The 27,364-nt window shown below is 38.4% G+C and overlaps 2 protein-coding genes across 2 annotated transcripts; one reads left to right on the top strand and one right to left on the bottom strand.

Moving 5' to 3' along the window:
• The first annotated feature begins 3,977 nt into the window (after positions 1-3,977).
• On the top strand, positions 3,978-15,517 carry LOC104449088 (enhancer of mRNA-decapping protein 4). Its single transcript, XM_010063108.3, has 12 exons — positions 3,978-5,038; positions 5,685-5,734; positions 5,807-5,960; positions 6,102-6,320; positions 8,285-8,413; positions 8,729-10,354; positions 11,270-11,629; positions 11,719-11,838; positions 12,288-12,458; positions 13,914-14,075; positions 14,600-14,725; positions 15,003-15,517. The coding sequence occupies exons 1-12, from the start codon at positions 4,673-4,675 to the stop codon at positions 15,309-15,311; spliced, it is 3,792 nt and encodes a 1,263-aa protein (XP_010061410.2). The 5' UTR covers positions 3,978-4,672; the 3' UTR covers positions 15,312-15,517.
• A 2,424-nt stretch (positions 15,518-17,941) lies between these two features.
• On the bottom strand, positions 17,942-18,618 carry LOC104449087 (chaperone protein dnaJ 11, chloroplastic). Its single transcript, XM_010063106.3, has one exon. It carries the CDS (start codon positions 18,559-18,561, stop codon positions 18,088-18,090), a length of 474 nt encoding a protein of 157 aa, XP_010061408.2. The 5' UTR covers positions 18,562-18,618; the 3' UTR covers positions 17,942-18,087.
• Between the last annotated feature and the right edge of the window lie 8,746 nt (positions 18,619-27,364).

Genomic DNA, 27,364 nt, shown 5'->3' with positions numbered 1-27,364 from the left:
TTTGCAATTTTAAAAATACTAAAACTAAAAAACTTAATCTAGTCACACCAAAAGGCTTTTCAAATATATGTTTACTAAACAGTCTTGCATTTCCCTAAAGCACTTTTCAGTTATAATTTACCAAACAGTCTTACATTTCCTCAAAGCTCTTTGAGCTAAAGGCCTTTGCATTTGGCTAAAGGCTTTTCCCAAATGCTGAACCAAACAAGGCCTATATAAAAGTAGGAATGAGCAAATTTAAGTTCCGTACAAGTTTTACCTAGAATTTGGAACCTACCTATTGGAATAGGTTCCTTAATTTTTTTGGAGCTTGAAACTTACATTACATATCTTAGAACTTAAAATCAATCTTATCATAGGTTCCAAGGTATACCAAGGTTTCACTTATATTATTATATGAACGATTACAATTCACTAATCATAACTTATATTTAAATACACGAAAAATATGAACATTAATAAAGTAAAAACCTTAGCCATAAAATGGAAATTCATACTAGTGCTTTCAGATTATACACCCATCATCAAACAACATGAAATATCGGAAGATTGCATAGAGACATGGATCAAGAAAAATATTAAAACTTGTTCCAAGTCGCAGGTTAAAAGTTTCGGGTTCCTCCAACTAAGAACCTAGAACCTACCCATTAAAATAGGTTTCTCATTTTTTGGAACCTGGAATCTACCCTGCATACCTTGAAACCTGGAACCTAGAACCTACAAGTTCCCACCGATCCAATTCTCAGGTTCTAGGTTCTACTTTGGAACCATGCTCACCCCTATTTCAACATATTTGAAAGATTTCTTAACAAATTTAGTACCAACGCATGTCTCACACTTATAATGAGTTCAAATCTTGAATTAGCCCCAAGTTTTCTATCTTCTTCATTATATCATAATTCATATGTCCTAATCTATCATGCTATAAATAAAAAGACATAACAATGTAAACTAAAGACTTCTCTTTATTAGTAGTTTTTTTGTACAAGAATTTCGAGTTTACATCAATGACGGTCACGTTGATTTAAATAGGTCATTACACAAGTATCTTTTCCTCACATATATCCCACATTGGAAAGATTGAACTTGTCCGATTCCAATACAATTTTAAAACCCTTCTTAATAAGTGTGGGACCAGAATTTAGATTCTTTTGGATCTCCAATACATGGAACACATTTAGTAAGGTGATTTCCTTGCCGAAGGTGAATTTCAAGATCACATTTCATCTCCCATCAATTTTGGCTAATGTAGAGTTAGCCATATAAAACATCTCCTCTTTCTTAGCTTTCTAATAAGATGAGAATAGGTATTTATCCATACAATTGTGATTTGTGATTCCTGTATCCAATCACCAATTGGTATCATTTGATATTAAGGATACCTTAGACACTACCCTGGCAGTCAGTCTCTCATCACTTTCCTACTCTATCAGATTTAGCTGCTTGGTTGCACTACTACCCTTGCCTTTGTTCAAGCATTTCTTGCAATCCTTAATCCGATGGTCAGGCTTGTTGCAAACAATATGTCCTTTGAAATTTTCGGGATTTTTCCTTCTGCTTGCATTTTCCTTGAAAAGACTTCTTCCTCTTCCTATCTTGCTTGGAATTAGAAAACACAATAGTGTTGGCCTTTAGTTCCATAGAAGGATTTGCATTCCTCCTGTTATTCTTCTTGATTATGAGGCATAGAATGAGATCTCTAAGGCTCATCTATTTTCGTTTATGCTTCAAATAATTTTTGAAGTCTAACCAACTCAAATGCAGCTTTCACACTAATAGCTGTCACTTGGAATGATTCTTTAAGTAACATTTTCTCAGCAAAGATGTCGTTTAGAATTGTTTGCAATTCTTGGACCTAGTTCGTGATAGATTTAGAATCCACATTCTTAAAGTCTGGGAATTTGGCAACCACGAATTTTGCAGTGCTTGTGTCCTTAGTTTTGTATTTCTTTTCTAAGTCTCCCATAATTGTTTAATAATTTCAATGTTACAATAAACATAATACAAGGAATTTACTAAATAATTAGGATATAGTTTTGTCATATGAAGTCCTTGTGCTTCCAAGCCTCTAATGCCCTGAGCATCATGACATCTTGCTCATATAGCTAATTATTGGGCACAACTCCGATAAATACTTAATTAGATTCAACATGATTAGATAGAAGAACATCTTCCGTTGCCACTACTTAAAGCCCACACTGGTGAATTTTTCTAGTTTCTCATTAGGAGTTACTGGAGTTGGTACTACTGAATTAGGCAAAGTCTACTAAACCATCCCTCCAGAAATTGAGGCATATGGCATTTGGCATGCATTGTTTTGAAAAACAATATGGTGTATATTAGTCAAGTGACTTGTACTTGTACCGCCATAGATGGTTTTAACTTGATGGCTTGCAGTATTTGTTGCCGCAACACCAGGCTAGGAGGTTTGAACCTCACCAATTGAAAAGACCATAGAAACGTCTCTAGAAAGATTTGAACATCTTAGGTACTTGATTGTCATTAGCCATCTTGATTTTCTAATAAAACCAATAAACAATAAAACTAGTCGCCTTAAGATTATTGAAAAAATTGATTATGTATTGCAGAAAATACACAACACTGTTTGTTGTGACCAGAGCAATAATAATTCTAAGAAAGTGATAACAAATAAACAGGAGATGAAGTATAGCTAAGCAAATCTTCTTAAGGTGATTACTTCATACCCGATGGTGAAAAACAACTTCGCGAACCATGCTTCTCAATGTATAACGGCTTGAACTTGTTTGTATCATTATTATACAAATAAGACTTTCTCGAATACTTTTTAAAAATGGCACACTATGATAATGACCATAGAGAAAACTAAATGAATTTGAGGAATTTTTGTTATTTTTTTTTTAAAAACTAAGGAGGCACATCTATTTATAAATAAGGGAAACAGTTGCAAAAAAACTATAAGAGCATGAACTAAAGAGTCATGTCAATACTATTCACATTAATTGAGCCAATAATAATAATCATAATTATAGTAATTCATGATTTTATAAAAACAAATAAACTGTTGCAAAAAAGATCTGAAAAGACATAACTGTCGCCCGTGAATTGAAGACACGCATCCATTAACGTTCTTTAAGGCTTCCATTAGAGCATATATCAACGGGCCCATTAAAGCTTCAGCACGTGACCTAAGCACGTGACTAATGTTGAGCCTTTAACAGCCTATAATTACAACATGCGCCACCAAAAGCCATCCACCTTCGTAATGAATTATGCCGAGATTTTTGCTTTTTGATCTGCCTTAAGTGGAAAAATATCACCATCCTAATCAATATGATCTAATAAAATATTGTTATGCTTTCTCCTTTTCTCCCGATTTTCAAATTTATCCACATTTTCGTGGATATTTGTAATCGGAATTTCATGTGATATGTGAGAATATATCTTTGACAAGTTGACCACATGAATTTACGAGATGCAATTCATCGCAAACAAATAAATCTTCATGGATCGAACATGATTCAATGCACTTTGAATGAATCTAATTTCATTATCAGATAAAAACAAATTATGATTATTTCGAAAAGGGTTATCGTATTTAGTTTTCCAAGGATAGATGAAGTAAAAAGTACTGATACCCGAAGCCCAAATAACATAATCAGTAACTTAACATATAAGGATTTCGTGGACCTAAGAAAGTCCCTAAAAGGTTTCATGTCGGTTCTCATCCAGATCTAGTCATCACCGACTAGAAGGCATTTCTTCCTCTTGAGGAAAAAAAAAAAAGAGATACAAGGAAAACTGAGGATGCAGGACACGCATGCAACGACACGCAAAATTAGTAAAAGCATCCATGGAGCCCGCCATCCCGGCACACAGACGGACAGATAACAAAGGTCTCGTAAAAGCTCAAACTCTCTTCCTTTTCGGTGAGGCTAAAATCCAAGGCCAAAATAACATTAATCAGTGACTTAACTTCTAAGGATCTCCAAAAAGCTCGTGCTATGTAGAGATCGGGCGGACCCGAACCGGAGAACGGAGCGACCCCGCCGGCGATTCGACAAATCCACCTGAAGAAAAGGCGGAGAAAAAAGGCTAACGGCGACCGAGCCGGAGCAAAGGCTAAAAAGCAAATCCTTTTTCGCCAAGTTAAGTCCCGTCTTCCTCCTCCCACCAAAACAAAAAGACAAATCCCGTCTTCCTGCTCCTCCTTCCTCCTCCCCCGTCTCTGCAATCTCCACTACACAACTCTCTCTCTCTCTCTCTCTAGACTCTGCACCTCTCGATCCTCCTCCATCGACGGCGGAGATCGGCCGTCGCGGCCCAATCCCCCCCGTCGCGATCCTCGCCCGATCGGAGCCGCGCCTCGGCCTCGGCCTCTCCCCATGGCTTCCCGGGAAACCCTAACCAGCCGTCCCCTCCGCCTCCCCCTTCGACATGGCCAAATTCTTCATGCCGCCCGCCTCCCCGTCGCAGCCCCAATCCCACATTCCTTACTCTCCCCCGCCCCCTCCTCCTCCTCCTCCTACCCTCCCCCGCCGTCGGCCCCGGCCACGCGCCCGGCCACGGCCACTTTAATTACTCCCCCGCCCACACCCCCCTTCGCCCCCAGGACCACCTCCTCTCGCAGCGCTCCCTCTCCTACCCCACCCCGCTCCTCCAGCCCCCCAGCCCTAACGCCGGAGCCCACCTCATGGCCCTGCTGAGCTCCCTCCCCCAGCCCCAGCCGCCTCTGGCCCCGTCCGAGCTCCCCGCGCCGAGCTCCGGCGCCGGCTCCGCCCCGGCGATGCCGGCTCGGATGCCGAGCAGCAAGGTCCCGAGGGGGCGGCATTTGGTGGGGGATTCCGTGGTGTACGACGTGGATGTTAGGCTGGCCGGCGAGGCGCAGCCGCAGCTCGAGGTCACGCCCATCACGAAGTACGCGTCCGACCCCCAGCTCGTGTTGGGGCGCCAGATCGCGGTGAACCAGTCGTACATATGCTATGGTTTGAAGCAAGGGAACATCAGGGTGCTTAATATTAATACCGCGTCTCGGTCTTTGCTCCGGGGTCACACGCAGGTCGGTTCATCAAATTTGAAAATATATGTTGAGGAATGATTTCTTTGGGCATTCGATTCCAGTAGACTAGCTTTGCGAGGGTATTATATGAAGTTTGATAGTTGGCGTTCCGCTTGAGATTTAAGGTCGAGCTTGCATATTGCCAGTATGATAGTAAGTTAAATTCTTCGCAGTTACGAAATGATAATGCGCTAAGATAGATCATTTTTCTAACTCGAGCTCATTTTCTGGTAAAACTAGATAATAAATTGGCTTTGTTGGCTTTAGTAATTCGAAGGTGGATATGTCTTCATTGACCAGCATGCCACTATTGCGTGGGAAGAAGTAACATTTGACTTTAGATTTAATTGGGAGGGGTTCCTACATTGCATGAGATGCTGACTGTTCAATATGTTCATATAGGACATAGTCCTGGCATTGCTTTGATGTACTCAAGGTTCCTCTCTTTGATTCGGTACTTCACTATGTGATTGCATCTCTCTTGTCGTGGACTTGAAGTGATGTGATATATAATTTTGGGGATTCTGTTTTCTGCTGTTTAATTTATTTCTTCGGAGAGAGACAGACTTGATGAGAAGTGTTTCACTTGTGATCACTGTCTTTTCTGGACCTTTCTGTTCATCTAAGTAATGTTTGCTTCTCTCAGAGGATCACAGACATGGTTTTCTTTGCTGAGGATGTTCACCTTTTAGCCAGGTAATTTTCCACTTCACTTCTTTAAGCTTGTTCTTATCATTCCTTTGCCTCATAGGTCATACTTTTTTACAGTGCAAGCACAGATGGAAGGATTTATGTGTGGAAAGTCTCTGAAAGCGTAGAGGAAGATAATAAGCAACAGATTATTGGAAACATTGTCGTTGCCATTCAACTAACGGGATTGGAGTCTGCCCATCCACGCGTTTGTTGGCATTGTCACAAACAGGTGTTTCATTGTTCATGTACTTAATTACATTGTTGGAGTATGGTCTGCTTTCCTTATGCAGTTTCTCCCTCTCTGACTTTTTGGTCGTCTAGTCAAGTTTTAAATCTTTTGACTTTTGTGAATTATCTTGAAATTATTCAGGAAATTCTGGTGGTTGGAATAGGAGAACATGTTTTGAGAATTGATACGACTAAAGTGGGGAAGGGTGAACTTTATTCAGCAGAGGAACCTCTCATGTGTCCGATTGATAGTCTTATTGAAGGGGTTCAGTTTGTTGGAAAACATGATGGAGAAGTGACTGATTTGTCAATGTGCCAGTGGATGACCTCCCGTTTGGCTTCCTCTTCCGTTGATGGCACGGTATGGCCTTTGCGTGTGTCATCTTGTACAGGTTTTTGTTGATTAAGCATTTTGGCTTGCAGTTAACAGATGGCAAACCAGCTATACCTGGGTCACTGCTTTCGACTGCTAGATCTGAAAGAGTTCTTTATGTGTTTTATTTGGGATAATGATAGTGAAAGTCTGAAAACTTGTGTCGATCGTCGCTTTAGTCCAAGGACTCTTTTTTGAGTCAATTAACTCCTGAACTTTTCAACGTCCTTCGTATTTTTCCTTTTGTTAACTCTCGTCACCTTTTTCAAAAAGACAAATTAGAGAAAAGGGGCGAAAATTCTGATAGAGATTGGGCTGAGGGGGCAAGAAGAGGGGCAGCACCACTGCCTGCCTTTGTCGCCTACCTTGCCACAGGGTATGTGCCCTCGCATGGACACCACGGCTGTCTTGCCACCAATAGGTGGGGGCCCCTTGCCATCATCACCCCAACGAGGGCCGGCGGCTGCCCTCTTTTTGTTTCTCTCACACAAACCCCCCCTCTTTGGCCTTTTTAATTTTTAAATATTTGTTATTATCAGTTCATTTTTTTAATTTTAAAAATGAAAACAACACTGTTTTAGACTTTAACAAGCTCCATCTCTCACATAACAGCCACTTGGATAAAGAGATAATGATAGAAAAGGCCAGCTTGGATTTTTCTGTCTAGTGAAAGGTGACGGAGTTAATGAAAGGACTAATTAGAAGAATGGCAACAAGTTTTAGGACTAAAGTGATGGATAGACACAGTTGGAAGACTTCCATTGTTATTATCTCGTTTTATTTTTGTAGATAGGTAAAGGCTAATGCTAGCTTAAGTGAATGTGCTCACGTTGCAGATTTGAATATCCTGTTGGTTTTATTTGAATGGAATAGATCAATGGAATTATTATGCTGTATGTCATGTTTGTAGTAGTATGTCACCCTAAGGGCCTAGAAAAACTGGTGCACTTTCTAGTTACGTTGCACATCTGAAAACTTTATTGCAGAGATGGCAATCTAGGTCAATTATCGGGTTCCTTGAGAAGAATTTCCTTTGTGTCATTGAAAATCATGGTTATTTGCTTTCACTTTCTAGTTCCTGCAGCTTTTGGCACATATAAAGTCTACAACATTAATTAAAAATGTCATAGTGGACATTGTTCTGCTTTCCATTAACTTCACAAAATCAACCTTTGCAGTCTTACTTTTAGATCTTTCTCAGTAATCTTCAAACTATGTGGCTCAAAGCTGATAATCATTTCATGCGTACATGTCAGAGTATTGTTGGAAGCAATGGCTGGAGAACTCTTTACCATATCGTACTTGAGCTCTGTAGAAATTTTATAACATCCAACCTGGCAGTTATTTCTGGCTTTGTTTCATAGAAAAAGAAGAAATGTGCATTCTCGGGTTGCTCCTCAAAGTTGCACCCTACATTTACTGTGGCTGGTCATGAAGACCGTTCAACTTGTGCAGGAAGGAGAGTACATTAGCATTTATTCAGACCTTAGTTTGGGTCTAAAGTCTCTTTTCATGTGATTTAAACCTATACATTTTGAGATGTTCTTGTGATGGTGGAAGTTGAATGAGTAACTTCTCCAATGGTGCTGTGGCCAACTTAGTTTAATTACTTTCTGCCTTGCTTCCATTGTCCATGCATAGCAACAATAACAACTAGGCCTTATTACCCAAAGTAGAGTGGTTTTTATGAGTCCTCTTACTATATTGTGCTCTGCTTCCCTATTTCATGCATCATCCTTAAAATTTTCCTTTTGGTGGAATCTTTTGACATTGTTCTCTGCTCCCCTGTTTTATGCATCGGCCCCCATTACACTGAATTTTATGCATGCCTACGATCATGATAATGTGTCACCATATTCTTTGGTTATTGCTAAAGTATGATGATGATAATAGTCAATTATATTCCCTAGCCTTTAAACTTGTTTTGACTGAAAGCCTGTGTCGTGTGACAGATAAAGATTTGGGAAGATCGTAAAACATTGCCACTTGCTGTTCTGAGACCATATGATGGCCAACCTGTTAGTTCAGCTGCATTTGTGACTTCTCCCCATCGGCCAGACCATATAATACTTATAACAGCGGTACAAGCTCAATGACCTTCTTTCCTTTCTTGATTTGTTTGTTATTGTCCATCAAATCTTTGCCGGCACCAGTACATAGCAATCGGCAATTGGGATTCCACATGTAGCTCGTAAGCTAATCTGTTTTATGGATGACGTTATTATTGATATGTAACCTGTATTATTGTATGTCTGCACGGGATGTTGATTATTTAGATTGTTGCCTTACAATTTTCCAACACAGACAAGTTGGAGTGCTGACACTTATGATCACAGACAGCATGTAAGTGGATCATTTTGTGCTTATTTGTTTGACATTGTTGCACCTGTTTCTAGGGTCCATTAAATCGTGAACTCAAGGTTTGGGCTTCAGCAAGTGAAGAAGGTTGGCTTTTGCCAGGTGATGATGAAAAATGGAAGTGCATGCAGACGTTGGACCTCAGGAGTTCATCTGAACCGCATGTTCAGAAAGCATTCTTCAATCAAGTTCTTGTATTGCCTCAAGCTGGTCTTCTTTTGCTTGCAAATGCTAAGAAGAATGCTATCTATGCTGTGCACTTAGAATATGGTCCCAATCCAACAAGTACTTGCATGGACTATTTGGCAGAGTTTACTGTCACAATGCCCATTCTGAGTTTTACTGGGGTAAGTGATGTATCAGCATATGGGGAACAGGTAATTCAGGTTTACTGTGTCCAGACACAAGCTATTCAGCAGTATGCCTTGGACTTATATTTGTGCCTACCACCACTTTTGGAGAAGGTGGGATTAGAGAAGTCTGATCCTGATCTGTCTTGTGATGTGATGAATGTTGAAGGACCAACAGCTGCAGATGCTTCCGAAATAAAACCTACTGAATTTCCATCAGCTGCTTCAGCACCTAAAATAACCGGGAGAACAAGCAGCCCTGACATTACAGAGGCTATCAGGTTTCCGATAAGCTCTGCTTCTGTTGAGATGACTGCTCCACAAGCAGTTACATCCTTGGATGAAGATTCTCGAACCATTAATGTGGCACCTTCAACTAGTCAATCTGATATTCATGTCGTTGCAGCTGCCCCTCCTCTTCCTTTAAGTCCTAGGTTGTCTCTTAAACTTTCTGGTTTTAGAAGTCCATCGGGTGGTTCTGATTCTGGTCTTCCTTTTAGTAATCACACTGGCAACGAACAAGTCATGAATTCTTCTGTAGATAGGCAAGTGGAAAGTGTCCCTGCACAGACGTCGGATGCGGCTTTGACGAAGGATGAGTCGAGGAATGATGAAAAGAGAGTTGTACAAGATAATGCATCCAGTTTGCTTAACCATCCTGTTGTGTTCAAACATCCTACTCACTTAATTACTCCCTCTGAAATATTAAGGGCTATTTCATCCTCTGAAACTAGTTTTCTCGGTGGCAAGAGTGAGGAAGAGGCAAATACTCCGGATGTGGTTGTTAATAGTGAAGCAGGTAATACACCAGAAGAAATCAAAGTTGTAGCAGATACAGGATTTAAACAGGAAGATGAATTTTCTCGTGAGGAACGAACTCAGGATTTTGTTGCAGAGAGTAGAGAGAGAATTTTTACTTCTCAAATTTCAGATCTTGGAATGGAGGTGGCCAGGGAATCCCGTGACTTATCAGAAAGCTTGGCAGAAGCTAATCCAGTTGCCGGTAGTAGATTGATGGAGCCACCTGGCCAATCCCCTTCTGGTGACGTGGAAGAAATCCATGACTTATCAAAATATGTATGTGAAAAGGTTTCGGAGCCAGGTATGGCTGCAACAGTCTTGCCAGGCCCAATATCAAATGGGAAAAGTAAAAAGCAGAAGGGGAGAAATTCCCAAGTTTCAGGTCCATCTTCATCATCCCCCAGTGCTTCTAATTCAACAGATTCTTACAATGAAGCTGTCACAAGTTCAAGTCTTCCATCAATGGAAGCTGCTTTTCCTCACATTGTGGCAATGCAAGAGAAACTTAATCAGGTAAATGCAAAACCAATTGGACTAGGGAACATTCATAGGCTTGTGAGCAAAATTACTGTTTTTTCTTTACCATATTTCTTTTCTGACGTTGATATTTTCACTGCTTTAGGATCTTGGCTTGCATCTGAGGGTTTACATAGTCTTTTTGCTATATGTTTGAGTTTTCCATTGAACCTTGTGCTGCTTTTGGGATGATTAGAGGTTTTGTAAATATTCTTTGGTTTTCATCATAGACGTCCAGTCAATATGTGCCAATTTAGCTATGTACTTTGGAAGCTTTTTTGTAGCTTGTGTTTGTCAAATGTGTTAGGTCCCAAATCTGATCTGTTTTAAAGAGGAAAAAATAAGATTTGAATGGTGAATTGTTTTGGATAGGAGCAAGTGAACCTTTTGGAATGCATTCTTTTCACTTAGATGCTTGACATACTTAAATGGTTAATTAAAGGAAAACTACCAAAAATATACCTCACCTCTCATCAGATGACCACTTGCATACCTCAACTTTTGAAAATATGAGTTTTACCTTTGGAGACCAATTTGCACATTCACATCAAATAGCCAGTGACCATAGTTATGAAAATGTGATATTTTCATTCCATAAATGCCCCTCCCCAAATCCTAAATTATCACACCCACCCACCCAAAACACTCAAAACCAACTGAAAGAAAAAACCACAAAACCCCATGCAAGATTTTAAAATGAGTTTTCAAGGAGAGGCAATGTGGTCTTTTCATTGTGGGGTTTTTGCTTAGAGGTATGTGAATGTTATTTGCAAAAATAGAGGTGTATAAGCAGTCATTAGGTTAAAAGTGAGGTTTGTTTTTAGTATTTTTTTTAATTTATTCTGTAGTGAGAAGTCCTGGAGAAGATTATTGTACTAATTCTAAATCTTTGATATGATCATCCTGCTGTAGCTGATGAACATGCAAAAAGAAATGAAGAAGCAGATGACTGCTACTGTTAATGTGCCAATCACTAAAGAAGGCAGAAGACTGGAGGCTTCCCTAGGGCGTTCCATGGAGAAAACTGTCAAGGCTAATAATGACGCCTTTTGGGCTCGGTTTCAGGAAGAGAGTTTCAAAAATGAGAAAATGGTGCAGGACCGTATGCAGCAAATAACAAATTTGCTTAATAACTTGATGAACAGGGATATGCCAGCCATTCTGGATAAAATTGTGAAAAAGGAATTGACTACTGTTCAACAATCTGTAGTTCGTGCCATCATGCCAGCTGTTGAGAAGACAGTATCTTCAGCTATTGCGGATTCATTTCAGGTTAAATACTATTTCTCTCTTTGCAGGGAAATCTCCTTTATTTGATTCATCTATTTCTTATTTTGATTCTTCTATCTCTTATCATCCAGAAAGGAGTTGGTGATAAAGCTGTTAGTCAACTGGAGAAATCAGTTAATTCAAAACTTGAAGCCACAGTCACCCGACAAATCGTGGCACAGTTCCAAACTTCTGGCAGGCAAGCTATTCAGGTTAGTATAAGATTGACCAAATTGTCTTTATAGGGAAAATTCACTAATGTATGCAAGATTTAAGCCTATTAAAGAAGATGATTGTAACTTTACTGCGCTCTAATTAGCCAAAGTGAATGAGTCTTTAGTGTGTGTTTGTGCACTAATTGAAAGCACAGGAGTTTTGCAACTTCTTTTTCTTAAATGAATACTTGTGCCTGCTCATTTTATGAATGCTTGATTTTTGTTCTCTTTGCTTCTGAGAAACCATTTTCGTTTTCATCAGCATGGTCTTTTTGTAGCTTCTATTTGTAAGAAATTTTTGGCCTTTAGCTCATGTCACTCCTTTCTTCAAGCTCTTTTTCCTTTTGCTTCTACTTATTGTGATGTTCGTACATTTTGCACTTTAGTTTGCATTTATGTGTCTTGAGATTCCTATATAATTGCTTGAAATGATAAATGTCATGCAGGATGCATTAAAGTCTACTTTGGAAGCTTCAGTGATCCCTGCTTTTGAGATGTCATGTAAAGCTGTGTTTGAGCAAGTAGATTCTACTTTCCAGAAAGGAATCACCGAACACACTACTGCAGCTCAGCAGCATTTAGAATCTGTTCATTCTCCATTGGCACTTGCTTTAAGGGTGTGTATTCTGCTTTACAACTTTAACTATGGTTATCATTACCGTCTTAACTACTTCGAACATTATCATGTCTTGGCAGTTCATTGCCTGTGATATGCAAACTTTCTGTGCTAAATGACATTATTAAGATCATCAGAAGGTTGGGGATTGGGAATCTGGCTGCAACCAGATTCAGGACTGATACAGATAATAAGTGAGTGAAGAATATGTGTTTGGAAATTTCTGAAAGCTTGTATACTCTTTGGGATTGTGTGAAGCTAATTAAAGTAGTGCAACATATGGTGTAGCAGTGTCCTGTGAGATCATCTCCAAAGATTTTGCAGCAACATCTGGCATTGATTTCTCATAAACTGCATTAAAGATCAAATTATACCTAGACTTGGTGGCACATTAATCTTACCAAGTGCTCCAAGAAAGCAATTCTCAACTGGGTTCCAGATTTCCTTGATGCCTTATTCATATTCTGTCTTAGTATCTAATTGATTTACAGAGTCAGCTCTTGCTTGGTACTTGGATAAATATCTTCTTATTTGAGAAAATGCTGAATATGGGCTTCAAAAGTATGAGATGGCAAGAAAGCTTCATTGTCCCTACAAATTAATAGACATTATGCTACCTTGTTTTCTGCAGGCTGATTTTGTTTGTCTAGAGACAGTCAGATTTTGGGATACAATTGGATTGAATGATGAATTCCCTGTATTTCACATATACTGTCATTGTTCAGGGAAACACTGGATAAAAGGGTAAAATTAGAAATGTCCTATTGTTTAGGGTATTTGGTTGGGACTAGAATACAATTGGATAAAAACTTTAAAATCAAATAAATAACTCCAATCTTGGGAGATCATCTGCCCAAGGTCTATAACTTTGCAACCATCTTTGTTGTCGTGGTCACACCATCCCCCACCTGCAGTTTTGGATCTTGATGGAGAACAAGTGTAACTTCAGTCCTCTTGGCCATGAGAGAGAGAGAGGGAGATGGAGGTGGGGAGGGAGGGAGGGAGTAGATTAGGCAACTATCTTGATGCTCAGAGAAAGGGAGAGAGAGATTAGGCAACTACCTGATCTTGCAAACTGTTCGTGCTTCATTCTTTTTAGTTTTTCCCTTTTAAATTAAGTTCTTGTCTCAGGATGGCAAGTACAATCCCATACCTACAGTCTGGATACTTTATCTAACCCATGGTGTGCCACCAAACACCAGTTGTGATATGTTTGATTTTATCCAACCTTAAGATCAAACACGCCCTTAGTTTTTAATACCAGACACTAGATGGGATTGTGTTCTTTGATTTTTTTCAATCAGTTCATACACCCCGGTGCCTTACTAATGATTGTTCTGTTCTTGCTTATCATAAGATGAGGAGATATTAATGCTTTTCTTATTATATTGGTTTCAAATATTTTTTGAATTCTCCGATGTTCTAGAATAATATTAATTTTCATATGATTTTGCAGGATGCTGTTAATTCAGCGTCGTCAATGACACGGACCTTGAGTGGAGATTTGGCTGAAACTCAACGGAAGCTTTTAGCTCTCGCTGTAGCTGGAGCTAACGCACCAGTAAACCCGTTGGTTACAGAATTAAGCAATGGGCCATTGGGTGTTCTACAGGAAAAGGTTTGACTTCTTGTATGAAATTCTTGCCGCCGCTTGGCATTACAGAGATGTGTCATGTTTTCTATGCAAGTTTCAAGATTGTCTGGCATTTGAGGAGGAATTACATAAATGTTTTCCACATTATAAGCTGAACATAACTCTGTGTGGTTGTGCCTCATATTCTGTACTTCTGTGCATGAACCTCTTTACTATGAGTCTCCAATTTGAAGAAAATAAGATGCTTCATCTGCCTTGCATGTGGCTTTTCTTTAGGAATTGTCCTGTCAATCATCTATTGCATGCATAATGGAATGTCAGTGTAGCCGGTGCCTTGAATGCCCAGTTTCAATGTACTGTTTAATTCAACACTCAAAGTATCTGAATTATTGAGCCTGCTTGGACACCCCCCTCTTTTTTTCTCTGAGCCTGCTCGGAAGACCAAAATATGATGTCACTACTTCTTAGTCCCCCCCACCCCTTTTTTTTCCTCCTCCTCCTCTCTTTTTTGTACTTTGTGGAGAACTGATATGTCATCTCTGTAACAGGTTGACAAGCCATTTGATCTAACCAAAGAACTGTCACGATTGATCTCTGAACACAAATATGAGGAAGCTTTCACCTTGGCCCTGCAAAGAAGTGATTTGTTCATTGTATCTTGGTTATGTTTTCAGGTATTCAGTTGTTGAACGTGGTGTAGAATGTCGCATCTATTTCAAGATTTTCTTGTCTTGCCGATTAACTTGAATGAACCTGGGGGCATAAGGACTGTTTATAACTTGTGATTTGTTTTTACTACGATGAAAATTCCAAATGATCCTGATAAATTTTGCTTTTGTTTGTTCATGGCTTTGTGAGGCAGATCATCTGCATTTGCAGTTGGCTGACATGCCAGATAGATTGGATTCTGTGAGAGATGCTGAACTTTAACCTTTTTTTTCCTTTTGACAGGTTGATCTACATAGGATATTGACAATCACCCCTCTCCCATTAAGCCAGGGAGTTCTACTGTCCCTCTTGCAGCAGTTGGCCTGCGACATCAACAAAGACACGCCTCGGAAGCTGTCATGGATGACCGATGTGGCCAGTGCCATTAACCCATCGGACCCAGTAATCGCGGTGCATGTGCGGCCCATCTTCGAGCAAGTTTACCAAATACTGAGCCATCAACGTACTCTGCCAACCAATGCCAGCCCCGAGCTATCTAGTATACGCCTTCTCATGCATGTCATTAACTCCATGCTGATGACGTCTAAATGACAATGACACCTGTGAAAAGTGTTGTACTAGGGCAAAGTGAAAATTAGGCCCATAGTAATTTTAGTCGAATCTGTACAGATCTTTAGGGAGTTTCATTTGGAGTTTTCTAGGGCTGTAAAGTTCCCGTAGCTGTCGACACTGTGAAGATAGGATTCGACTCCAACGTCACAAAGAGAGTATAGAAAGAATCCATGATTGTTTGCAGATGCTTGCTTCTTCACTCACCTACTTATCTTCCTGCTCGTCCGTTCTCTCGGTAGTTTAGGCTATTACAGAGTACAGGGATCGGTTAAAGCCGACAGACGAGCTTTTCTTCGCTCTCGGCAGGTAATGTATCTGTTACGTGGGGCGTTCCCATTATCTATGTTTCTTTGCATATTCTTTTTAAATTTAAGATGCATTTGTTTTACAGAAAATCTGAGGAAAATGGTCTTTAATGGAAATCGTTTTTAAGGAAAAAATGGTCGGTTTTCATTTATTTAATGATTTGAAGAAAGTAATTTCCTTCCTATCAAAAGGGGAAGTCGATTTTTCCAAATCTAGTCTTGTTGTTTTCAGTTTATGGAAAATATTTTATACAAATCAATTATTTCCTTTCATCCAAACACAGGAAAGTTTGAAAATAAATTTTCGAAAACAGTTCTACTTAAAACAGTCGGATATTTTGATTTTACTATTATCGGAGTGAAGTAATCCATCCGCAAGTTATGATGTGGGGAGGGGCAAAAGGCAACTATGGCAGATTCATGCGCCATAAGATCCGGACCAGACTTCTCTATTTTCCCAATTTGCACGGCACTTTGACTGACGTCCGCCGTGCAACTCCCGGGGAAAACATGAAGACTTGTCACCTTAAATTAACATCGCTCGGTCGCTATGTGGGTCTTTGCTCGATGTTAAATGGTGTAAAATTCCAGCATTCTCGCACTCCAATCTTGGCGGAGTCGCATTTGTTTGAGCAAAAAGTCCGGTACGTTTCGTCCGACCATCAATGTTGACGAAACAAATCTCTGTCGCGGTAATTCAGCACCAGTTTCCTAATCGACCGACAATTAAGACCCATTGCATGCTTCCTTCCCTTTGTCAAGGAGTGCTCCCAGGGTTTCGTCATTTATACACCCAATTAGGGAAAATTCTTAATCGGGTTGCCCCGTTTCTCTCGCTTTATGTGTAGTTGGTTGGTACTTTAGAAATTAATATATCTTTTTAGAAATTAGTATATCTTATCACCAAGAAGTAGGAACCATAAATTATGTTCATCGCAACACATCACAAAAAACTCTAAACTTAGCTACCGTGTCACAAAAAACTCTCCATTAGGCGGTGGGCGTTTGAGGCTGATAAAAGGGGCTGAAATGGTGGTGGAGAAGTTTTTTGGTAGAGTTTAGGAATCTGCGAGAAATTTTTTACAAGAGGAGGTGCCAGCTGGTTTATACTTTTGGCTTTCTAAAAAGACCCGAAAAAGTGAATTAATGAATCTGTGAAGAAAAGAAATGTTAGGATGGGCTGGTTTGGGCTGGCCGAGCTCGCTCTAATCGAATTGTGACATCACGTAAAGTTAGCTTGCCCTAATTGAAGTACACAGGGAAAAGGACTGAAAGCCAAGGGGAAAACATCCATTTCTCTGACAGAGAATCGGAGATACTTTTCCACCGAGTGTATATTGTCTGGCTGATATAAATTCGAGATTTTTTATCATACAAAAAAATCACAATAAGTAAATTTGGGTTTTTAAATGACGCACAAAAATTGAAGTATACAATCCGCAGCGGTAGCTCAACTGAGTAGGCGCTAGACTTCCATCGAAGAGGTCTAATATTCGAAGCTCCTGCAACACAAAGTTCGCAAAGAAAGTAGCTTTGGCCAGCTTTTTCGGCGACTTACGGTGGCGCGTGTGTGGTGGCAAGCGTGTGTCGCCCTTAGTGATTTATCTCCGATTGCCAGGTGCGAGATTCCTCGAGTCAAAAAAAAAAAAAAATTGAATTATACATATCATAATGGACATAATTTAAGATTTTTAATAAACTTTTTAATAATATTAACCCTTCTTTGTTAAATATATTTAGGCCAGTGTCGGGGGAGATATTTATTGACAAGACCCATGTGACTAGTAAAGATACCGCCCGAAAAGAGGCGCTAAGTGGGCCTTGGACATAACTCTTTGAGTAACCTCATTTAGTCATATCAATTACGCTTTTCCTTTTAGTCATTCTTCACTTCACTTGTCTTCCATGTCGTGTCGTCACGGCTGGCGCGATTCGACCGGACTAATGTCCTCCGTTAGCCGGGCACGTGACTGGTCTTCCGGTGTCTAACGACCGCCACGTGCTTGCGATATTCGGGTGTATATCGTCGGAAAAGCCGAGGAGCACCGAGTGACACCGTGTCGATTGCGTTAAAAGAAAAGAAATTTTTTATCGTCCGAAAATTACCGACAGGCCGACCAAATGATATAAATAATAATAAAAACCATAGACAGGATAAAAAGAAATGACATGAGAATTTACTATTTTTTCTATTTCATTTCCATCTCTACACACTAACAAAATGCCAAAAAAAAAAAAAAAAAACTAGTCTCTTCTGTCAGAAAAAAAAAAAAATCCATGACTCGAAGATTTAATTATATACAATTTTTTTTTTTTTTTTTTTTACATTTCTGATTCTGGAACATTGCTCAGAAGAAGAAGAAGACGAAACTGGAAAATGCAAAAAATCTTCTCGTTTTTCTTCCTTCGGTTTCGATGGCACGCGCGAGTCCCGTGCCGCGGAATGCGCCTCACCAGCACTGGTCCGTCTCCCACCGCCGGGTCGAGCAAAACCCGGCCCAGCCCGCGCGCTGCTGCTGCTGCCGCCGCCGCCGGCCGCTCCCGAGCGACAGGTCGTACACCGCCCTCGCCGCCGGGTCGGAGAGCGTCTCGTACGCGCTGTGGATCTGGATGAAGTCCCGGCCGTCGGTCTCCCCCGCGGCGTCCGGGTGGTACGCCTTCGCCAGGGACCGGTACGCGGCCTTGATCTCCCTGGCCGACGCGTCCTCCCGCACCCGCAGGATCTCGTACAGGCTCAGCCTCTCCCGCCGCCGCGGCTCGAGCCCGGCGATCGACGGCGCCACGGCGGGCGACGGGGGCGCGTGGCAGGTGGCGACGCAGCGGACGCGGAGCCGCGACCTCGGAGGCCCGGCGGCGGCGGCGGCGGAGCAACGGCGGCGATGGGAGGCGAGGGACGGAGGAGGAGGGGTTAGGGTTAGGGACATTTGAAAATCGGGGGAGAGTCGGGGTGCAAAATGGGAATGCTGGGAAGAGTCGCGGGTGTGGATGGGGAAGGAGAGAGAAAGAGAGGGCATTTTATAAGAACGGAAGAATTTCGATCCGGAGGGTAAATCTGGGATTTCGCTGGGTCCAAAAATCCGTGTGTGGAGCCCGTTGTTTGGGGCGGGGTGGGAGGTTCGCGGGCAATGACGTGGCAGCGCGGTTTTATTGAGCTTCTAGAACATCTGTGCTTATATTTTTCCCTAACGGATCAGTATCACAAAAAAATTTAAGACTAATACGTTGGTGCGGTAATTACTTCAAATTAATTTTCATATTACGAAAAATCTCGAATCGATATATTAAATATATATTTTAGATTAATTTATGTTCCACGGAAAACTGAATATATCATATGACATTCCACTCCAAACTAAACTTTGTCTTATTAAACATTATTTTCTGTCACATAGTTCCGAGCAAAGTTTTACCATATCATTCTTCTAGCTTCAAATATATAAATTTATCGAATCACGAATGGTCATTTTTCGAATCCTCATAGCATTTTCTAAACAAGTCTGAAGAAGAATTAAATTTTACTCACGAGTTTTTTACTTGATGAGTGCAATATTTTTATGTTTTATTCATCGGTTACTAAATGTTAAATATTATGAAGAAAAAGGTTCTTTGTATTGCACGGTTTACCCAAACTAGATTTCGTATTTACAAAAGACTAAGAATTTTGTTCAACTCTCGGAACTTGAGGAAGCTCTTTGGCCAAAATTAAGTGCATTTTAGCTGATTTCTCACAATCTAATATTTTGGCTCGAGTATATGAATTTGGGATTTTTAGGCAATGGGAAGATTGGTATTGGTACATGTAGCAAGGGTGTCCCGTTTTATAATTTTTGTGATACAAAAATCAAATCAAAGTAGATGTGATATAGACGTACCAAATTGTATTTTTTTTTCTTTTGAATTAACTCCTCCGTGTTTGCTCTCTTTCTTCTTCTTCTTTTATTATTTATTTTTATGGACCGACGTGCATTATGAGAGCCGGTGACTGGAATGATTCTGTGAGCTGTGGCTTCGGTGGGAATTGGAATGGAAAAGGGTGTCATTGAATGATGTGTTGGATTTTCCACCGACAAAAATAACCTTTTTAATTTCTTCGCCCAGCTCAAAAAGATAACATTAAGAAACTCAAAATGACAAAGACTTTATTTCGATCGGCTCTTATTAGCTAGCGGCCCCGTCTACCACCCAACCATACTTAACGAGGAATTATTCGATTTTCCAAGGACATTAATCGTGCATATCACGGCTGCAATCGATGATAAAATTGAAAATTGCCTCCGTTTCCTCCTTCGATCACTTGAATAATGCTCTGAGTATTTCTTAACAAAATCCTTCTGCATGACATGGTTATGCTAATACACGAGCAATAGGGCGGCAGCTTGCCAATGTTGTGTTGACTCAAGTTTATGCTATTAATAAGTCGATCAAAGTACAACTCGTTTCGTAGTCATGTAAAAAAAAAAAAAAAAAATCAATTGAACGGCAACCCATTTATGAAACGAATAACTTGTGCATGATTGATAATCTGTTTAGTCATTAATTTTAAGCACATACTACAATAAATCCTAATCCTTTAATTTTTTTGGGGGTGGTTTGAACTAGCCCTTTCAATTGATTTGATTCAATTTTATACTTTTTTTCAAATAAGTGTAATCAAATCCTCTCAACAATCAATACATAGAATTTGCAAGGTACTCAAAATTTAACTGCGTGGCATTTTTAAATTGTGCTTTTCTCACAAAATAAATTATAAGATTTATTTGCATTTTTCAACTAAGTTGGAAGCTCAATCAAATCAATTGAAATGTATAGAATTAATTTTAATTTAATTTTTTAAAACATATATAGAAATTAGATATATCTTCTTCTTTTTTGGTAAAGAAAATTAGATATATCTTTCATTAGTGTTTTTTCCAAGATATTTTAGTAATGGAGTTTTCATTGGTGACTTTGCATCAAGCACTTTCTAAGGCATATTTGACACTTGCACCTCAAGCAAATTGCCGAAAATAAGAGACGGAGTGGATTCGAGGATTAGTAAAAAATAGAACAAGAGGACAAAAATGTCCATTAGTTGAGAATAAATAAATATATAAACAAAGACTTAGCCGAGAATAAACAAAGATAGTTTAGTAATGGAGTTTTCATTGGGCAACTTTGCATCGAGCACTTACTAAAGGCATTAAATAAATAAACAAAGACTTAGCTGAGCGGTCGATATCACAATAAAAAATGGTAGTATCATTTGAATGCTCGTGTTCTGATTTAGCAATCGCGCAATGAATGAGAAGATTGAACATTTGTCAGCCACATAATTAGCAAAATATAAATCATTGTTTACAATTTCAGTTTGACAAACCTATTTGGCAAGTTTTTAGTGAATATAATAAGTGGGTCGGGTATTAAAAAAATCAAGAAATTCAACCCATCGTTTTCCAAGATTCTATTTTATTAAATTCCGTCTTAAACTGAATTTTTGCATCTCTTGCATGATTGGATGCTAGATTAAAAAACGACGTGAACAGTAATAATTAGTGGAAGCAGCCTAACTTAGCAGGCCAGGCAACCAAAAAGGTCCGGCCGAGTGACCCGTTGGCGTTGACCCTCCATCCCACGAAAACTTAGGAACGCAAAGCCTCGCACGTGCCAAAGCTTCTAGAAGACATGCGGGGCACGCACGCACCTCCCGCGGGAGCTACACGCGTCGCCATCTTCTCGGTTCCAGAGACCCCAGTCCAAAGCCCGTCCTTGGGAAATCAACGGTAGAGATGTGAGGCAGTGACCACCCACCTGTCGTCCTAGCCTTATATAATGCCGGATTATCTTCTTCTTCTTTTTTCCCCTCACTCGCTTTATCAATGCTGGATTATTAGCTATAATCGAAATACATCAATTATAAATAAATTTATATATAGTACTTATGTAATGGTCACGTCAATTGTGCTTATCTTGGCTTTAATGGCATATTATTCGGCTAGTGAAAAATTAGATAATAGGTAAATACAATGTAATGGTTATCCTAGTTATACTCAATTATTTATCATGTCAAAAATTATAATTAGAGTAATATTAGTGGCTCCCCATTAGGCACAGATCTCTAAATTTTGGACGTACTTATTATTTCAACCATACTATTAATTATATGATACATAATATTTCCTTTTTTATAATAACGTATTGTACCATAATCATAAATTAATTATTAAAAGACAGACAAAATTTGATATGTTAAATTTTAACATTTTGATGATATACATATATGTATGCATGGCTATCAAGTAACAATTACTAAATATAGAATTTATTTTCTTATAATCATATGTTATGTCCTTAATTTTATTTTTCATAGCTAAATTATTATATTATGAATAAAGACTTGTGTAATACCAATGTAATAGGTATTACATCACTTAAATCAAACAAAAAGGTATTACCGCTTCATTATGCTACAAAATAGCAATTATGTTTCAGCCACGGTAGTAACATCTTCATATTTTATAAGTTGATCAGTTTTGCCTCTTGTGTCAAGAATCATATGTTTAAATATATTAAAAAAGCGATCCAACACGGGCTCAATTCAACCACTTATAAGATTATATGTGCAAATATTTGTACTTAAAGTTAGTTAAATATGTCATGTCATCACGTGACGTCCTTCGATAAATCATAGAGATTATATTGCAAAGGCTTATTGGACGTTCGATCTGCTTAACTTCGGCATTAGGTGCGGAACATGCCGGTGAGATGAAAGTTAATGTTGTGCTCACGTCATTCTTTGTATTTATGATGATGTTAATGTCTGTAGATTCACGGGGACAGAGATTTTCACGTGGGAAGGGTTCTAGAAGACTTCCTCTTTCCCTAGATTCCGATTTCGGCTTCCCAAACGAGGGTGGAGCCATTGGGAGCCACTCTCTCTTTAAAAACTATAATGTTTATTGACAATTGGATTTAAATAGCATTATCAAATATATCCACTAAGAGTAAAGTATTGCGGTCAAAGAGCCACTCTCCCGTGAATTTTCCAAAGTAACAATCATCTGATTACGTATACTTTTGATAAGACAGGAAGAAATTTGATGGAAAGATATTTCGGACCGATTACACGTGGCTCATTTGAAGTTTTTAATCAAAGAAAAAAAATCAAATCGTTCTATCACCATGATAACTCTAGTTGAGCTGTAGATGCTTTATTTGGATAAGAATTTTACCCCATTCTCCCCTTATTTGACAAGCTAATTCGGTGATACTTTACTTTGTCATCAAACCGGACTTGGAATTGCAATAGAAAATGATAAAGGGTTATCTAGATAATACCATATTGCATCAAAATCCACTTAAATGAACAAATTAAGGATTGGTTTAGGCACCTAGCTTGATGGCAATGGCTAATTTCATTAATTAAAATGAATGCATTATTCCCATTGTTTCATTTATTTTTGAATACCGACAAATATTTCTCTGCAATCAATCCCTTACTTCAAATTCGAAACAGAACAAATTCGTGAAAGGTAATCTCTTTATTGAACATAAACTCGAGAGAATCTTTCCAAATGCATCACAATCTGTAGCCCTTTATTTCTTGTGCATAGCTTAGGAGCATGCATTTTCTTAACCCCATCTCTAGCGGGTCATCACTCACAAGAACAAAAGTAGGTGGACCAAACACTCCAAGTTCAACATAACCGGCAGTTAGGAGTTTTCCAAATTATTTGCTACGATAGTGATCTATTCACTAATCGACGAGCGCTATTTCTCTACCTCGACTCGAAAATCTTTACCTAACCCATCACTGGAGAGTAAAGAGCGAGCACTTTCTAACACAATTTTTACAAATCCGTACAGCTGTGGGGACCTTATGTTCCCAAGGTATCTACTATCTATCTAGAAGACCCCCACTGTTGCCCGAATGGACAGCGAGAGGAAGTTAACCTTGTCTTCTATGTAATTTTTTTAAAATTTTTATGAGGACGATAATATGTCTCTAGCTTCATGCGTAGAGAATTTGCCGCGTGGAAAGGTTTCTAGAAGACTTCCTTCTCAGTGGATTCCATCTTCTGCCTTCACAATAGGACAACCCATCCAAATCACAACCATTGAGTGAGCGATGAAAAAGAGAATTTGCTTTCTATTAGTAGATCACTATGAGGATGGCGTCAATGGCTCTTTTTTCTTTTCTGCCCCCTGCTTTTATGCGCTTTATAGACTATGAAATAGGGAAACATCCCCCGACAAAATTCAATGATGCGTCTTTGGTGGGCTTTGACAATCAAGTTGTTCTTGACAAATGAATTAGCTAGCATGCTCATGTATATCTATCAAGAGAGTTAGTAGTGGCCGCCGTGATTGACTCTTTTTCATTTACGAGTTGTCCTCTAGTGAAATTTCGAGAGTTGTATTTATCCAATTACACTTACTTCTGATTATTGAAATAGAAAAAAGAAATTGATGGAAAGAAGTTTTGGGATAATAACACTTGACTTTTCTGAAGTTTTTAACTGACAAAAGGTCAAATGATTCAAATACTGTTATAACTCTTATTAAGCTATAGATGCTCCATTTACATTAAAAAAAAAAAAAAAAAAATTCTCCCTTTTTTCCCTATGAACACGCTAATCCGGATATACTTTATCACTGAAGTGGATTGCATAATTACAATGTGAAAGGATGGAAAGTTCCCTCGACAATACCATGTTGCAGCAAAATCCACTTAAATTAAAGAGAAAAAAAAATTAAGGATTGATTTTATGCACCTAGCTTGATGGCAATGGTTAATTTCGTTAGTTAATTTCATTACTTCCATTGTTATTGTTGTGAAATAAAACGGAAACTGATTAATCTTACTATTCAAGTCTGATGCGAGCAAAAAGAAATCACCACAAAAATCAACGTTGAAAATGAGCAAATTCGTTAAAGGTAGTCTCTCCACTAAATATAAACCCAAATGAACCTTTCTCAGTTAACCACAAACCTATATTATTTCCCTCCATGTGTGTACCCATTTCTAATGTGTCATCACTCTCACTAGCACAAGGGACAACCGAATACTCTTAGTTAGGTGTAATAAGCAAGCATATCTAATCGTGTTTCCTTGGAAATTTTGTAATCAATTGTTGGTGAAAGTGATCGATTCACTAACCAGCAAGCGGCATTCATTACTTCAGTTGGAAAATATTCATTTAACCCAACATTGGAGAATGTAGAATGAGATCTTTCCAATATAATTGTGTTCATCAGCACGAGGTATATGGGCTATCACTGTGCTTTCTTCTGCGCAAGACCAACCAAGCTCCTCAAAACAAAATTTTGACCATTTGTAAACTCGGGCACGTGATTGTCTAGAAGAGTTTCAATGTGACAGTGCACACAGCGCAAGGTCTAGAAAAAATTTAGAGAAGATGTGTAGTGCTAGCTCATGCAAGCCCAATGTTCTTAAAATCATTGGAGTCAACGGAAGATCAACGAGAGTGTTTATAATGCAATGGTGTAAGCAGTGAAAGGGCATCTTAAGATTTTCGTAGCTAGAAATAAGAACACATATAATCAAGTGAGAAATTTATGTACTTAATTTGGAATCTATCATTTTTAATGCGAAATAATGAAGATCCAAACTCAATTTTTTTTCTCTATTACCTTTTATATTATTGGCTCAATGAAATCGTCCCCTACCCTTAACATTCAGTAAATGCTCCTTATGTGAGGTTATTTATGTATCAAAGTTAAAAGAGAGATTTTAGTATTATTAATAAAATTTACAATCGGGTCCTCTCATTATGGACCGAACTCAATTCGGCTCGCATTAGTCAATCTCGTATTATATTAATTAAAAAAATTATAACTCCCTATATTAGACCAATCTCGATAAATTATAATATTAATTAATATTATCTCATATTAAAATTTTTATTATAAATGATGTGTATACCTCGAGCGCATCGACACAACAAGAAACACCATATGAAATACTGTGAACGGGTTTGGATATTCAATCCGCTCAAATCGTACACTAGGCGCTCTATCCATGTTTCCAAGGCATCTAGAAGCCCCCACGACTGTCCGAAATTAATGCCGTCTTTATGTCTTTTTCTTAGGATGGACTTGATGAGCTTCATGTGTGGAGGATGACCGCCGCGTGGGATGGTTTCTAGAAGACTTCTGCTTGAGCAAAGTCCCATTTGGCTAGAAAATTATTTTAAAAATCAAATATTTATTGTATTGATATTAATTTAATTTTAAAAACTTGCTAATTGCATTAATTTAAAACTAAACTTTTTGACGATTTAATCTTAAAAATTTTCATTGTATCAATTTAGTCTTAAATCTTATAACGACCAAAAATTCAAATAATAGGTTTAGAATTAGATTGACAAATTCAAGAGGTTTATGATTAAATCACTGCAAAAAAAAAAAGATTCATGTGAAAACATTTATGACTAAATTAATACAATCGAAGTGTTTAGGACTGAATTGACTTTCATATAATAGGTTTAAAACTTTTTAGATAATTATTCCTCAATTCAGTATTGAGCGAGTGATGCTTTTGAGTTATTTTTCATCACGTAATAATAAAGAAATAAAAAAAATTCTATTAGTATATCATTATGAAATTGCTTTTTTCCCTACTCCATTTTTTTATATGACTAGGAAATGGGAGATTTGCTGCCCCCACAAAGTTGTCCATGGCTGGATTGAATAATCACGATGAGCATAGTGAATATTAAATTAGCTCGAGTAATCATGGCAATTGACTACTTTTCAATTATAAGTCGCGTTCGGATGAATATTCTAACATAGTAATCATCAGATTGAATGGCTAACTTCGTTAGTTCAAATGAATGCATTATTCCCTATTGCTGTTTTTCAAATTTTTTTCCTCAATGAGATTTTTCTTTTCAGGGTTTCCTCTCTTGTATGAGAAAATTCTTGCTCCATGGAGAGTTGAGTGAATTTTGTTATAAAAATTTAAGCAATTAAAGGGCAGCACATAATAAATCTTATGCCTCAATGCGACTTTTATGAGAATGTTAACTTTATGTACGCATAAGAATTCAATGTGTGTTAGTAAATAAATTATGAAAATAGTCTTTAAGTCTTTTTCTTAGGATGAGGTTGATGAGCTTCATGTGTGGAGGAAGATCGCCACGTGTTAATTGTCTAGAATAAATGTGACAGTGTGCACAGTGCATGGTCTAAAATTTTTTAGAGAAGATGTGTAGTGCTAGCTCATGTAAACCTAATGTTCTTAAAATCATTGTAGTCAATGGAAGATCAATGAGTGTTTATAATGCAATGATTTAAGTAGCGAAAGCGCATCCTAAGATCTTCATAGCTAGAAATAAGAACACATATAATCAAGTAGAGAATTTTACATACTAGATTTGGAATCTATCATTTTTAATGCGAAATAACGAAGATCTAAACTCAAAAAATTTTCCTCTATTACCTTTTGTATTATTGGCTCAATGAAACCGTCCCTTACCCTTAATGTTCAATAAATACTCCTTATGTTAGGTTATTTATGTATCAGAGTTAAATAAGAGATTTTAGTACTATTAATAAAATTTTCAATCGGGTCCTCTCATTATGGACATGACTCAATTCAACCTGTATTAGTTAATCTCATAATATATTAATTAAAAAAATTTTTATAGCTCTCTATATTAGACCAATCCCATAAAATGATAAATTATAATATTAATTTATGTATTTCATATTAAAATTTTGTTTATA

This window comes from Eucalyptus grandis, chromosome 6, assembly GCF_016545825.1.
Source record: "Eucalyptus grandis isolate ANBG69807.140 chromosome 6, ASM1654582v1, whole genome shotgun sequence".
Lineage (NCBI taxonomy): Eukaryota > Viridiplantae > Streptophyta > Magnoliopsida > Myrtales > Myrtaceae > Eucalyptus > Eucalyptus grandis.
The sequence above is the reverse complement of the archived record's forward strand: the minus strand, read 5'-3'. Positions and strand labels throughout refer to the sequence as shown.

What these genes read in the sequence shown, in the direction of transcription:
- LOC104449087 (XM_010063106.3), bottom strand. Translation starts at nt 18,561, where the DNA reads ATGTCCCTAACCCTAACCCCTCCTCCTCCGTCCCTCGCCTCCCATCGC.
- LOC104449088 (XM_010063108.3), top strand. Translation starts at nt 4,673, where the DNA reads ATGGCCCTGCTGAGCTCCCTCCCCCAGCCCCAGCCGCCTCTGGCCCCG. An exon ending in GTTGGCATTGTCACAAACAG is followed by an intron (nt 5,961 to 6,101) that starts GTGTTTCATTGT and finishes GAAATTATTCAG; the next exon opens with GAAATTCTGGTGGTTGGAAT. An exon ending in CTATTGCGGATTCATTTCAG is followed by an intron (nt 11,630 to 11,718) that starts GTTAAATACTAT and finishes CTTATCATCCAG; the next exon opens with AAAGGAGTTGGTGATAAAGC.